The following is a 14043-nucleotide window of genomic DNA, read 5'->3' as shown; positions in this document are numbered from 1 at the left end:
CAACAACAAAAAAATAATGAGTGCCAGGGTATCTCCATCGAGAGACACATGTAAGGCAGTCAGCAGGGCAGGAGGTGCAGGGCAGAGCTGAGGCCTCATCTTTTACCTTGGCCTGATGGCAGGAAGTTGGTGGGCAGCAGGCTTGATGTCTTCAACTCCCTGTGTCATCTTCAGGTTATACTAAGTTTAGCATGGAGCCTGCGTGTGGAGTCAGTAGTGATTTTCAAACTGGACTTTCAATGTTAGGTGTACATGCCTCTCTCAGGAGGCTGAGATTGGAGGTTCATTTGTTTCAAAGCCAGAATGGGCTACACAGTGAATTCAAAGCCAGCTTGACCTTTATGGTTAGGTCCTGTCTCAAAATCAAAACCACAGAATCTGGACTTTTGGAATCAGGCTGAGGAGGGATTTGAATCATAGCTCCATGGGTTACCAGTCATATAAACTCTGCACTTCTGTCTTAACTGAAATATGAGGGTGCACATGCCATAAGATTAAAACAATAAAAATACCTTGTAAATCCATGACATGTATCTAAACGGAACTCAAACAATACAACTGTTATTAACATTTCCAGTTTATTTACAAGCCTCATCCCAAACCATGTTGATAAGTACTTCCTGTTGACAATGCTCTAATTAATTAAAAAACACATATCCTTCCACATCCTTACATTCTAGCACTAAATCAGGTTAGTGAAGGCACTTGCTCAAATCTAATAAAGGGTTTTGTGTGGTGAGAAAAACAAATTGGTTCAAGGCATGAGCCTTGGGTGTGGGTGTTTCCCATCTGTGCCCCCCCATGAGTGAGCAACAAGTAAGGAAGCTGGAGTGGATAGCATTACAACATAACTGACAGCATTATCTGTACCGTTAACAAGACCAGACAAGGTTGCTCTTACCAAACTCTGTGATGGCTATTCTTGGTTGTTAACATGACTATATCTGGTATTAACTAAAACCCAAGTGGCTGTATATACCTGTGAGGGATTTTTAAAATGATTTAAATCATTTGAAGTGGGTAGACCCATTTCTAACCTAGATCTTTTGAGGTCATAAGATCCACCTCTAATCTGGGCCACACCTTCTGCGGGCAGCCTATATAATGGACATGGAAGAAGGAAGCTCACTCTCTTCTTGGCTGCTTGCTTTTGCTGGCAGGTCCGTTCCTTCACTGGTGTTAGAGCCCACTTCTTTAGGATTCTGGTGTATCCTGAAGACCAGCTCAGACATCCAGCCTCATGGACTGAACAACTACTGGACTCTTGGACCTTCCATTGGTAGACAGTCATTGCGGACTAGCTGGACCACAACCTGTACGCCATCTAATCCCATATACATACACATATGCATATATATAAAGTTACACACAGACACACACACGTATATATGTCTCACATATAGATAACTATATACATGGGATTTATTAGAACAAATGTATATATATATATGTATTTATATATATATATATGTATGTATGTATGTATGTATATATATGTTGCTGTCAGGTGGTTATTCTTGGTTGTCAGTTTGACTACATCTGGAATTAATTAACTAAAACCCATACAGCTGGACACACCTGTAAGGGATTTTTTTCTTAATTAAATCATATAATTCATATAAGTTTTGTTCCTCTAGAAAATTCTGACTATACATAGTCTAAACCCCAAACATCTCATGTACAAAGAGAAACATATCTTTAATGTGAAGGACTATTCATGCGGTTGTCCTTTGCAGGCGAACCTGGGACTGCCTTTCTACTTAACCCAATCCAAAACTATCCCACCTGCTGTACAATGCAACTATTTCCATGTCATTCTCTGGTACTGCACTAACAGGCTACAAATCAATGTAATGGAACTGGATGGTTTTGACCAGTATTTCATAAATGGTCCAATTGTGACCATAAGCAAATACATTCACCCTTATACATAATCACCCCAACTCTGCCACCTCATAAGTTAAGTACTGTTCAGTTTCTTTTTAAAACATCAGTCCTCCCCCTTTTTCAGTATGTATATAGGTAGAAAAATAAATGAAGTCAGCATTCTTTATGTCTCTCTAGAATAAGCTGCGACTCAAATAACAGTGAGTGGTTATTTGCAAGGCTATAATTTTTTTAATGACAGATTTTTCCTAAAAGAAACCACTATAACATCTTTCCAAGTACTCCAAGGGAAAACAAAACGCACATAAAGATTAGAAGTCTAGTACTTTAACAGCACACTGCCAAACACAGACTAGGATAAATGCCAAGAAATCTTAAAAAATAACTCTGAAAGATGCAATGTTCAAGTCAATCAAACATTGTAGGTTCCATGAACAACAGAAAAACAGGTCCAAGAGAGCAAATCACTCATGCATGATGTTAACTCAGACTGTACTTCATCAAAGTTCATTCAGGTCTTTCATCCCAACGGCTGTCTCAACAGAGATCATTTTCTCTTTGCATGGGGCTGTGTGCACAGACGACAGAGGGAAAAAAATCTTCCAGATGAAGACGTAAGCACAAGCTTGCTTCCCCTTTGATAAAGTACTGAAGGCAGATTTAGTGGACTCTAGCATTATCAGTGTCCTTAATGAGAAGTCTTATGCATGCGGAAAGAGACAGGTTACATAATTTGTCATGCTAAGTATTTATAGTCATTTTCATACTGTGAACTCAGTAACCTGACAGAATAAAAAAGATAGTAGTTAAATGATTATATACCCTTCTACACCTTGAAGAACTGTGTGGATCAATGATGCTGACATTCAATCCCCCCCCAAAAAACACATATTAACAAGAAATTATTTACTGCATGAAGAGCCATACATCATATAAAATGTCCACTTCACAGGAGGAGTTCCTGCATAGCAGGAAAGTCACTACCGCTACATAACAAATGGCCATGCCAACAGTCAAGGCTGCCACGAAGGGTTCAACATTAGAATTCCCTTAAAATCTCCAGGAGTGTTAACAATGGCACAGAACCGTTTTGGAGAGTAAATGCATGTTTTGCTTGGAAGGGTATTTTTCAGTGGAAAATTTGAACATCACACAAGCAATCAATTTTCTAATTGGGTTAGATTTAAGGCAATGCTACTCAGTCCGGGGGTGGGGTGGGGTGGGGAGGTCATCCACAAAGTTTGTATTTGTTTTTTCTCCTGAATCTCGAACAGGTTAAAAATCAGCATCAAAAAATATCCCACTTCCAAGTAATCAATGTACCTTTAGGTATTTTCAGCATTACAAAATATAAATCACTTTCATACCATGAATATGAAATGAAAAATTGTTCTGTGCTCTTCCTCAAAAACTATCAAAAATAACACATGGCGGCTTAGGTGTCTAATATTAAAAAGTAACAACAATGAAGACAATTACACCCACTTTACATAAAGAAGAACCCTTTCAAAGACTCGGCAGAGCATTTTGTTTCTCTTACAGCTGTCTTTGGTGTCGTATAGAACAAACGTGGGTTCATAAATTAACTGTTTAACATCAACTATTGACTAACAAGTGACCATTAAACATCCTAAGTTCAAAAATTTTACATTTTGCTCCTGTTTGGCTGCTGAAGAGCAGCGATTTAAATTGATATAAAAACTTCTGATGACAAGGCTTACTATACACACAAAGAACATAATCAAAAATGAAGCAGCAGCAATGACATTTCCTATTTCAATCTACTGGCATCGAATATTTACATATGTGGGAAGAGAGACCTCCAACACCACCATCCTATGTCCCATTGTCCACTTGTTCCAGTACCCCAAATCTGTAACAAGTGCCAGGAACTATATACACCTACACTTTGGCTAAGCCAGCTGGATGCAATTCCTATGGTTTTGGTGTGAAAGAAAAGAAATAAGGTCTTGGAGGTCATTTGTAGCCTTCTTTCTCAGAGCATCAATGTACTGTAGTCAAGAAATCTGTTCTCTCACATCAATGGGGGGAAAACAGCCCCCACACTTCAGTCCCCAACCTGAATGGGGTGAGATCAAAATGCCATCAGCTCCTTGCACCACAAAGGGCCACCAGAGAAAAGGGAAAGAAAAAAATCATGACAAAGGCAGCAGCAATCAACAAAAGTTTTCCAACAAAGGAACCTCTCCTCCGTAGGTTGCCAAGGGAATAACAGCTCCAGCTTCCCTCTTCCCTCCCCTCCCCCTTCCCTCCCGCTTCCCTCCCCTGTCCCTGCCAAACACAAATGAATTCACATCACAAGAACTTAGTACTCTGGTTAAGTGTCAGATATATATAAGAAAGGGTCAATCTGTCACTTTTTATACTTTAACTGAAACATAAAACTAACAGAACACACAACATTACTGTGAAAGGAACTTTCCAAGAGATCCGGCCAGTGTAGTGCAGCCAGCAAAACTTAAGAGAACAGATTGTTCACAACCTGCCTTGTACAGGGTATTTATATTCTTCCTATGCCATATAAATATCATTTATATAGCTTACACATTCAGAGACATGCACTAGGACTTGTAGGTAGTACACATTTCTTCACAATCACGTGTGCAAAGTTTACAAACTACTAAGTAGCATTACAAAGCTTAGGCTGGACTGTGTCTTGTATCATCTAGTGAATTTAATGCAGGTTCAGAATCATCCATTGGAAGGACCAGGCGTGTTCCACGAATGACTAGTTCGTGATCCCCAAATGTAAGCTCCCGATCCAAGGCATCTTCAGAATTGTTGCCCATAAATCTCCTTGGGGCACTGGCTGTTGCGGAGTCAGTGTTCACAGTAGAATCCCCATATGTCAAACTGATATCACCATCATTGAGAATAAGATCGGAGTCATCATCTTTCAATTGCTCCTGGTTCTAAATGGAAACAATATAAGGTTTAAGAGTAGTTGAGCAATGCAAGAATCAAAGCCAGGCAAGGTGGGAAGGTGAGCCCAGCTCTTTAGAGAATCGGAAGTGATTCCAACAGAAGATAATCTGAGGACCCTCTTTACAAGGCCTCTGTGGTAGCCCATCAGACTCGGGATAAAATCTTAAATCCTAACCTTGACTTAAAGGACAATGTGACTTGTTCCTTTCAGCATCCTCTCCCATAACCAGCTGCCTCTCCCCCTCCAGCAGCCTCTTGCTGTGCAGGGTGGACTGAAGCATTGACAACTATCCCACTCTCCAGTCTTTTCCTTACCTCCCAGCCATCGGGCATGCTGCCCTTCTAACCCTTTCAAGTCACTAGTCCCTGCTCATGACTTTCTCCTGACAGTCTTCTTTGATTTTTATGCTCTAGATTGGGTGTCCATCCTGTATGCTCCCCCAGCGTCGGGGGGGGGGGGTCCTCGGCCCTTTGTTTGCAAGTAGCGCTCGCTCTTGCACATTATCAGACCGTCCTCAAGTCTGGGACCAGGGAGCAGGAGAAAAGACAAATGCGGTTACAAGACAAGACTAAGTGCTTCTTACTCCAACCGCACAACACATTATGGTATATAGAGACACATGGACACTCTCACCACGCAGTTCTTTTCTAGGGTCAGAAGCTTTTGTTCTAATGGAAAATGTTTCCCAAACAGTGTAACTAATACACTTCTATAAGATGCGGGGGGGGGGTGTCAAAAATATGTACTTCCAATTGTCAAACATGTATTCACATATATAAATGTCTGGAATGTCATTCAACATAAATACTCCGTGATGGAGTTGCTGGTGAATTTTATGTTTGTGTTTGCGTTTCTGGTATCAGAAACTTACCATTGCTAGAAATTTCCTTAAATGCTTGGAGATTAAAATTTTAAAAAAAGGCCAATTGAAAAAACAAGTCCATAGCCACCAATCAGCTGACATCACTTCCTGTCTAATATTTAACCAGTAACAACAAACCTAACTAGTGTCTGTCATTTGGTTAAAACAAAGTTTTGTGGCTCCTTTGCAGGTCTGTGGGGGCTCTTTAGCACTTTCTAATTAATGTTTTCTTTAAGTTTGAGGTCTGGAAAAAAATGTAAAAGGCACATTCCTTTTGATCTAGTCATATCCCTTTAAAATTGAGTCTACATACTTGTAATTTATATCCTTAAACAAATTTATATGTAAAAGTATACTAAAAGCACAGGCAATCACTGTAACTGCTGTTTGTAATAGCATAAACAGCACAGGAACACACTCACAAAGAAATGACACCAAGTGGTGATGAAGGCAGAGACTAGGGTTAAGCATCTAAGCATCAAGGAATGCCGAAGATTGACAGCAAAGCACGAGAAACTAAGAGGCCTGGAGGGAAGAAATGCTGCCTCTATCTGAAGCTCAGACTTCTAGCTTCAGAACTGTAAAACATTTTTCTGTTGTAAAGCCACTCAGTATGTCACAGCAGCCCCAGGAACTTGCACAGCCATGTGTAGTATTGGTGTATACCACAGGATACATAGTTGTTTCATTTTTCTTTGTGGGTTTTTAATGGTTGTTAGTGGCAGGTTTTGTTTGTTTGCCTGTTTGTTTGTTATTGTTGTTTGAGACGGAGCCTCAATTTAGCCCAGGCTAACTGATAATTTGCTATGTATCTGGGGATGAGCTTGGACTCTGATCCTAACTGCCTCTACTCAAGCCATGGGATCATGGATGTATGCCATCACACCTAGGGCACCAACACACATACACACACACACACACACACACACACACACACAAGTTGTGGACCTTTTGGATGTGGGTGATATAAGCTTTTGAGTCTGACAGCCAAACCTCTGCCTGAACCAACAACACTACTACGTAGAGTCATGTGGCACAATGGAAAAAACCAGTGCTTATGTGCAGAACCTGGGAGGGAGACAAGCAGCATGGAGCATTCTCCCCACACTACTAGCACAATCTGTACAATGTGGCTCAAAACAAAGCTGGCCAAGGTGCCACCCTCACACTTCCTACTACCCCTCAACCCCTGTGGAATCTGCTCTACCAAACTGCAAAGGAGGACACAATCAACTGAAAGCTCCGTGTCTACTCTGCTTCACTTCAGCTCCCCACTAACAAATGCTACATCAAAGCAACCAAACCTTGTGGGCAATGCAATAGGGAAGACCATTCACTACCGCTGTTTACAATGTAGAATTAAGGCTCGTTAGCACAGCGTTCACTTTCTTCTTGGTTTAATATCTACTAACATCACAATCATGTGAGTAGATAAGGGAATATAAGGAATCTCGATTCTGCCTAGCTATGTCTATACCCTCCAGCTCCATGGACCAGACAGAGATGCACTCTGCTAAAACCCCAAAGTTATCGATGTTAAATCACAGACCATTTTGTATTTAACAGATATCAAAACACATATCACAGTGTGATATGGCATTCATTATAATTTCCTTTCTGTTGGAGGAAAAGCTCCATAATATCACATTTTTTTAGTTTAAATAAATGTAACGAAATCTGAGAAAAATTGTTTGAGAATCCTCTCAAGTGAACTATGATGAACCTAATGAAGACATGAAAACATACACACGCTCTGCTAAAGTCAGGCTACATACTGCAAATAAATTAAAGCTGGCATGGAAATAGAATGACCTACTAAAATCATCTTCTGTAAGATAAGGAATCAGTCTATTTTCAGAGGGTGTTAGCCCTATTTACACATTTCAGTGTACTTTCTACTTGAATAAAATGTGCTTAAATTCCCTCTCATAGATTATATACCTCAAAGACCAAGAAATTTAAACCAAAATAAAATGAAACCAGAAGTCTAACCCATAGAATAACTACAATGAACTTGCTAAAGAATTCAGTTAATGCAGTTGGATGGTGGTGGCTCATGCCTTTAATCCCAGCACTTGGGACAAGGGCAGAGTAAGGTAGATCTCTGTGAGTTTGAGGCCAGCCTGGTCTACAGAGCGAGTTCCAGGACAGGTTCCAAAGCAACACAGAGAAACCCTGTCTCGAAAAACAAAACAACAACAACAAAAAAGAATTCAAGTAGTGCATAAAAGCCACTTGCTTTGGAGCAAGGTAGTACATGCCTGTAATCCCAATTTGAGACCAGCCTAGACATGCAGCAAGAACCTGCCTCAAGACATCATCAATAAGTAAATCAGCCACTTACTTCATATGCCTGGGGGCTGGTGAGGCACCTGGCAATGGGCCCACAGCAGGCTGGGAGTGTGGTAGTAAGAGGAGGCCCACTGTGGGTCAGCAGAGGCTTCAGATAGCTGTGCAGGCATGGTTAAGGAAGGGAGGTACTCATCTCTTTACATATTGAAGACAACAATGAACTTGTTTCAGTGGTGCTGGAGAGCAAACCCAGAGCCGTACACGTGCTATGCAAGTGCTCTACTTGCTCCTAAGCTATGTCTCAGCCCTAAATAATACAATTTAAGATAATCAATGCCACAGCATGCTGACCTCTTCAGGGGCTGGCAAAGGGCTTTACATATGCAGGTCCATCTCACTGCCATATTGCCGCAGTGAGACGGCAAAGGGAGACTTTTTCATTATCTTGATTTCACAGACAGGGAGACTGACACACAGAGAAGTCAATGGTCCACCTAATGTCACCCAACTAAGGAAAGGGGGACATATCTGCTAACTTTTCCTTGTGAGTATGACATTCCATTGCTTTTCTGCTTTTAGGAATTGAAGGAACATAAGCTTATCCCGAGTTTGGTACTGAAGAAAAGAGAAAGCAAAGAAAGATGGTGTTCAGAGGGAAGAATAAGTATTGCAGTGGCATATACTAATAAAAATGGCTTTGATCACTTATTATGGATTCTCATGGATCCTGAATGCTCAGCTGAATTTCTGTATCATGCTGCTTCACTTCCTGCAAAGCTCAAAGGAAGTGGAAGAGGAAAGAAAAACGAAATTTCAAGACTTACAAATCAAAACAGCAACAAACTATGAATCATAAACTCCAAACCTGATGAAATGAGGAACGGTGACATAGGAGTTTATGACTCATAGTTTTTTTGGCAAGCTTACCTTAAAACAATTTTAAAGACAAAATTTTGAGGCTAGCAAGATGGCTTAGAGGGTGAAGGCACTTGCCAACAACTCTGACAAACTGAGTCACACCCTAGGGTCCTCATGGTAGCAGAGACCCAACTCCTGCAGTTTGTCCTCTGATCTCCATAGCACATTCCTTCTCCTAACATACCTACACACACACAATACATATATAAATAAATCTTTAAAAGACAACATTCACCCATGCCTATGTTAATAAATTCTATGTAAAGATTAAAGCTCTCTATAAACATACACTGTCTACAGGAAGCCACTAAAAACAGAAATGATAAATTCTCAGAATGTTTTTATAAACATTACCAAGGCTCTGTTTAGTAGAATGGAATAGGGATTTGTTATACCAAATTACCCAACAATCTGCCAAAAGAAAAATCTAAAGAGTTCTGTGCTTACTAGAGAAATAAAGAAAAGGCTGGACATGGGGGAAAGTGCCTGTGATGTCCAGCACTAAGTCGGCAGACACAGGGATCCCAAGTTTATGGCTAGCCTGGGATAACTAGGGAGGCTTTGTCAACAACAAGGACAGAGGAGGCAAAATGCTTCTCTAATATGCTCAATGCCTTAGATCTGAACCCCAGTTCACTGAATTATGGTTATGCATAGCTTTCTGGATAAATTACACAGATGTCAGTGAAGGAACAAAGACACAAAAAGAATAAACATGATCTATTTAAATCCATGCTGGTGGCACTGCGAATCACACTTTCTGCTCTGTGTATTATCTTAGGGAAGGTGCTACTGACTAAGAAGAACACAGGACACCTACTACTGTGCTGTAAATACACCAACATTTATACAGATAGAAGGTACACAGGGATACAGGGTCAAAATTCATTAAACTGTTCTTAAGATTCACATGTATCATATTTAAATTATAACTCTACTGTGACAATCTGGCTAACTAAAGGAACTGAAATCTAGACTGATGAATAATTAATTCTACCAGGGCTCTGGGCATTAAAATGACTTGAATTTAGTTTTGGGTGTTTACTTCTACAAGATTAAACAGGAAACCAAACTCTTTTTCTAAACTTGAATCATTTAAATTATTTTGTGAATGTAGAAAATGTACATTTTATTCTAGAATACTAAAAAAAAAATGTTAAATAAGAGGAATGAAAAAGTCCCAAGTGATACGGGAATGGCATACATCCAAGATGCTGGTAATGGAGCCAAAAGTAATGACATAATCTTTAAACAATTTAAAAAACCCAGGCTCTCACTCCCTAATGGGAGCCTTAATGCCACAGATATGCTTGAATTTTTGGATACACACGGTAATTTAAAGTACTTGCAAGAAATGGAAGTGAAAACCTAGTAAACAGAGCTTAGTAAGCAGTGGCTTCTAATCAGGGCATGGGTATTTTTTTAAAACATACAAGGTTTTTTATCACAAAGTCATGAATAGGAAGTATTTGGTCAATAAAAAGGCCGAGGAAGAAAAGATACACTCTTCCCTTACCCCAGGAGGGAAAGACGGCTTCTAAAGAAGTGTGCTGTCAAGAACACTGCGTTTCATTTCAGTCTCATGCTTTCCCAAATAAGTACGCCCGACAAGCAAGGAACACCCTTCACGGAATTCTCTAACTTAACTCAATGACATCAAATACTAAAGTTTCCTCAACAAATGAATCTATACCTAAAAACTTAGCCACGTCATTTAGGCTCTGGATTTCCTCCATACAGCCAGTTATTACAGTGAGCAGTACCTACGGGTTTCCTGGGTTTGCAAAGGAATTCACCGGTGAGAATGACCTTCTCCATTATACTTATGGAGAGGCGGGTTTTATATTCTGCTTCTGGGAGGCAAACCAGCTGTTCTGGGGCTGCAGCTGTATTTCAGTGGTAAAGTACAGGTGCAAATTGCTGGGTTCATCCCCAGAATTCCCCCAACACACAGACACACTCCCGTGTGCACACATGCACACGTGCAGTTGCTTTCATTAAACTGCACTTATCCATGCTGCATTAACGTGTGTTACCATTAAGGATACTTATGGTCGAAGTTGTACCACATCCGGAAGAGCCAGGCGCTCTCTGCTTTGGTACTTCTCCTTTCATTTTCAGGGACACCCTGCGGACAGATGATACACAAGTCAATGCCAAAGATGCAAACAGGCACATCCGGAGTCGTTCCTTTGTAGAAGCAGAGACAGAACTTCACAAAGGGTAGTGTCCCATGCGGGGAACATTAGACATTCAGTGCCTTGTATGCTGACGCTTTGGTGTAGAAAACGGAAATGTTTTCCTAAGCATCGCCGTGCCACAGGCAGCTTAGTAGTTCATGATTCTATTGCCACTTCCAAGTCAGTGTAGGGTTAATTAAAGAAAAGGAGGACATGAATTTGAGGGAGAGCAAGGTGGGGTATATGGGAGAGATGGGAAGAAGGAAAATTAAGTAGGGAAACGATATATATATATATATATATACATATATATATATATATATATATATATAATTTCAAAAATATTATTTAAAAAGTCAATGTAAGCCCTAAAGAGATATGTCTGTGAGAAAAGTATTTGTCAAGCAAGCATGAAGACCCGAGTTCAGATCCTCAGAGCCCACATGAAGTCAGGCATAGCAACACTTCTCTGTAACCCTAAGGCTAACAGAGTGAGAGAGGAAGTAGAGATAAGAGACTCTCTGGAAGCTCATAGACTAGCAAGCCTGGTGTACACTGGAAGCTCATAGACTAGCAAGCCTGGTGTACACAGCAACTGACATCCTATTCTACTGTACCCAAGGCTACACTCTGATCACATGTACTGTGGCACACGCATACACACAGAGATTAAAGCAAAGCCACTATGGAGTAATTCACCTCCTCAATCTGAAAGATTTATACTGCCTGTGTAGTGACACCTACAGAAGAAACCATCTCACACTATATTTGGAGAGATGTGTCATGGATCTCAAAAATAACTGGCATTTTCAAAGTTGCTATTATGTTCAGAACACAGTGGCAAAATGAAAACAAGGAAATGCTATGGTAGAACTCACTGGCCAAAGAAATGCAAGCAGGCAGCTTCTAAAATAACTTACAAAATGTCCATATTTGTAATATGGCATGGTCAGTAGTCAGACAGTTATGCTTGGTAGCTCCAGCCCTGGCTCACTGACATTAACTAGTTGTGGCAAACCTCCATCCTTCTCTGGGCCTGAATTTCTTCATGTGTAAAACGCAACCAATACAGATTCCCCCAAGGCCCTTTCCAGAACTAATATTCCATGTTTCTGTGATATTCTAAGGGCAGAGTTTAGAGTTTGGGTTTTGTCTCTTCCCTGCCCAAATAGCTTACTTTCCCCTCAACATGTATCAACACATACATAAAAACAATAAAAATATCTGAGAACATTGTATGTGCTCACAAGCACAACAGAACTTCTGGACTTTCTTCTACATTATTAAGTTTCTCATGTTTTCACTTTTAGTTTCTTGTTTAATTTTTGCTGCTTTGGAGCTGGCAGTGGTGGTGACACCCAGCACTCAGGAGATAGAAGCAGGTGGATCTCTGCGACTTTGAGGTCAGCCTGGTCTACAGAGTGAGTCCTAGGACAGCCAGGGCTACACAGAGAAACCTGGTCTCAACACCCCCCCACACACACACCAAAATATTGGTGCTGGGGATGGAACCTAGGACCTTGTGCAGACTAATCACACATTCTACCAGTGAGCTGTACTTCTATCCCATGAAACTGTCTTGTTTTCAAATTTTTGCTTTCACTTCTTTTTAATTTTATTGTTATTACTACTACTATTATATTATTATTATTATTACTATTATTATTATTTATTGGGTATGTTAGGGTTATTGTCCTTCAGCATGAGTTCCAGGGATTGAACTCAGGACATCAGACTTGCCAGATCATTGGCCCTGCCTTCACTTCTTATAAAGCAAATCATGTACAGACCTTACCATATAACTAAGCTCCATAACGACCAGAATGTTCCTGGGGCTTCCTAATGGACATAAGCATTACCAAGAAAACAATGCAGTTGAGATATCCATGGGGTTTCATTTATTCTCATCACTGTGTGTGTGTGTGTGTGTGTGTGTGTGTGTGTGTTCCCGCACACATGTGTCCATGCGTAAGGGCACACATGGCACAGCATACATGTGGAGGTTTGAGAACAAGGGTTCCAGGGATCAGACTCAAGCTGTCAGGTTTTTCCAGCAAGTGCCTTCACCCACTGGGCCATCGTGCTAATGTCTGTCCATAGGGTTCTGAAAGCAATGGAAATATATTTATTTCTGTTTGCCACACTGATAGTCACCTATCTGGCTCTTATTTCTCCGTGGTGACAGAGGTAACAGGGCTGATGGAAACATACATGACCCAGGAGCTGTGTAAATGTGATGTGTTATTACTACAGAGGCATTAACACCCTTTGAACCTATTCCAGAAGCTTGGCAGGATGAAAAAGTCTATAATCTGGTTTGTCCAGGGAATTCTACTTTAAGATTCTGACCACAAAATGGGCGCGTACTTACTATATCACATGCATACACGCACACAGTCATCACTCAAAATTAGCACTTGGGGATGAATCGAGTAAATGTTCTTTTAAAGCATACTCTTCAGAAAAAAAAAATTATACCACGGCTTGTTTTTAGAACACAACAGGAATTAGGTTTCAAAAGATACTTTCCATCTTCAAAAACCTCATTTGTGATTTCTCATCTACTGTGTAATGGGTAATAAGAGGGTCACTCATTCAGTGGTGCTCAGAAACCATTAAAAAAGAGGGTGGAAAATACCAGAAAGGTATTTTGGCGAGGGAAGACAGTTGTGCTGTGCTCAGCCCCCAAGTCCAGAGATACAGGAGAAGCTAAGAAACTGAAGGAAGGAAGTGAGGAGCTGTGTTGAAAAGGCTGGGGCTTGGATTACGAGAATGTGACCCCTCAAACATGCAGGGGGGCCAGCTGGACATTCAGAAGAGTCTGGGCAGTCAGTTCTCAAGGGCAGCTGCTGGTCATCCAATGTGAAAGTTACTCAGGAAGGGCAGCTGGAGTGGGGCTGACATCAGAGACAAGCCTTCATGCGCAACCAGAGTGCAAAACAGCTGTCCGTGCCAGA

At 40.7% G+C, this 14043-nt stretch overlaps 1 protein-coding gene across 1 annotated transcript in view; it reads right to left on the bottom strand.

Moving 5' to 3' along the window:
• Positions 1 to 4476: 4476 nt before the first annotated feature.
• The window catches only part of Slc9a6 (solute carrier family 9 member A6), a 55337-nt gene continuing 45770 nt past the window's right edge, over positions 4477 to 14043 (bottom strand). Inside the window, exons 15-17 of the mRNA XM_051179105.1 lie at positions 10955 to 11034; positions 8041 to 8146; positions 4477 to 4820 (exon numbers count right to left, since the gene is read on the bottom strand). Of these exons, the coding sequence (XP_051035062.1) occupies positions 4548 to 4820; positions 8041 to 8146; positions 10955 to 11034 (459 nt within the window). The 3' untranslated portion in view covers positions 4477 to 4547. The remainder of the gene's footprint in view (positions 4821 to 8040; positions 8147 to 10954; positions 11035 to 14043) is intronic.

This window comes from Phodopus roborovskii, unplaced genomic scaffold (assembly GCF_943737965.1).
Source record: "Phodopus roborovskii unplaced genomic scaffold, PHOROB, whole genome shotgun sequence".
Classification (NCBI taxonomy): domain Eukaryota; kingdom Metazoa; phylum Chordata; class Mammalia; order Rodentia; family Cricetidae; genus Phodopus; species Phodopus roborovskii.
The sequence above is the reverse complement of the archived record's forward strand: the minus strand, read 5'-3'. Positions and strand labels throughout refer to the sequence as shown.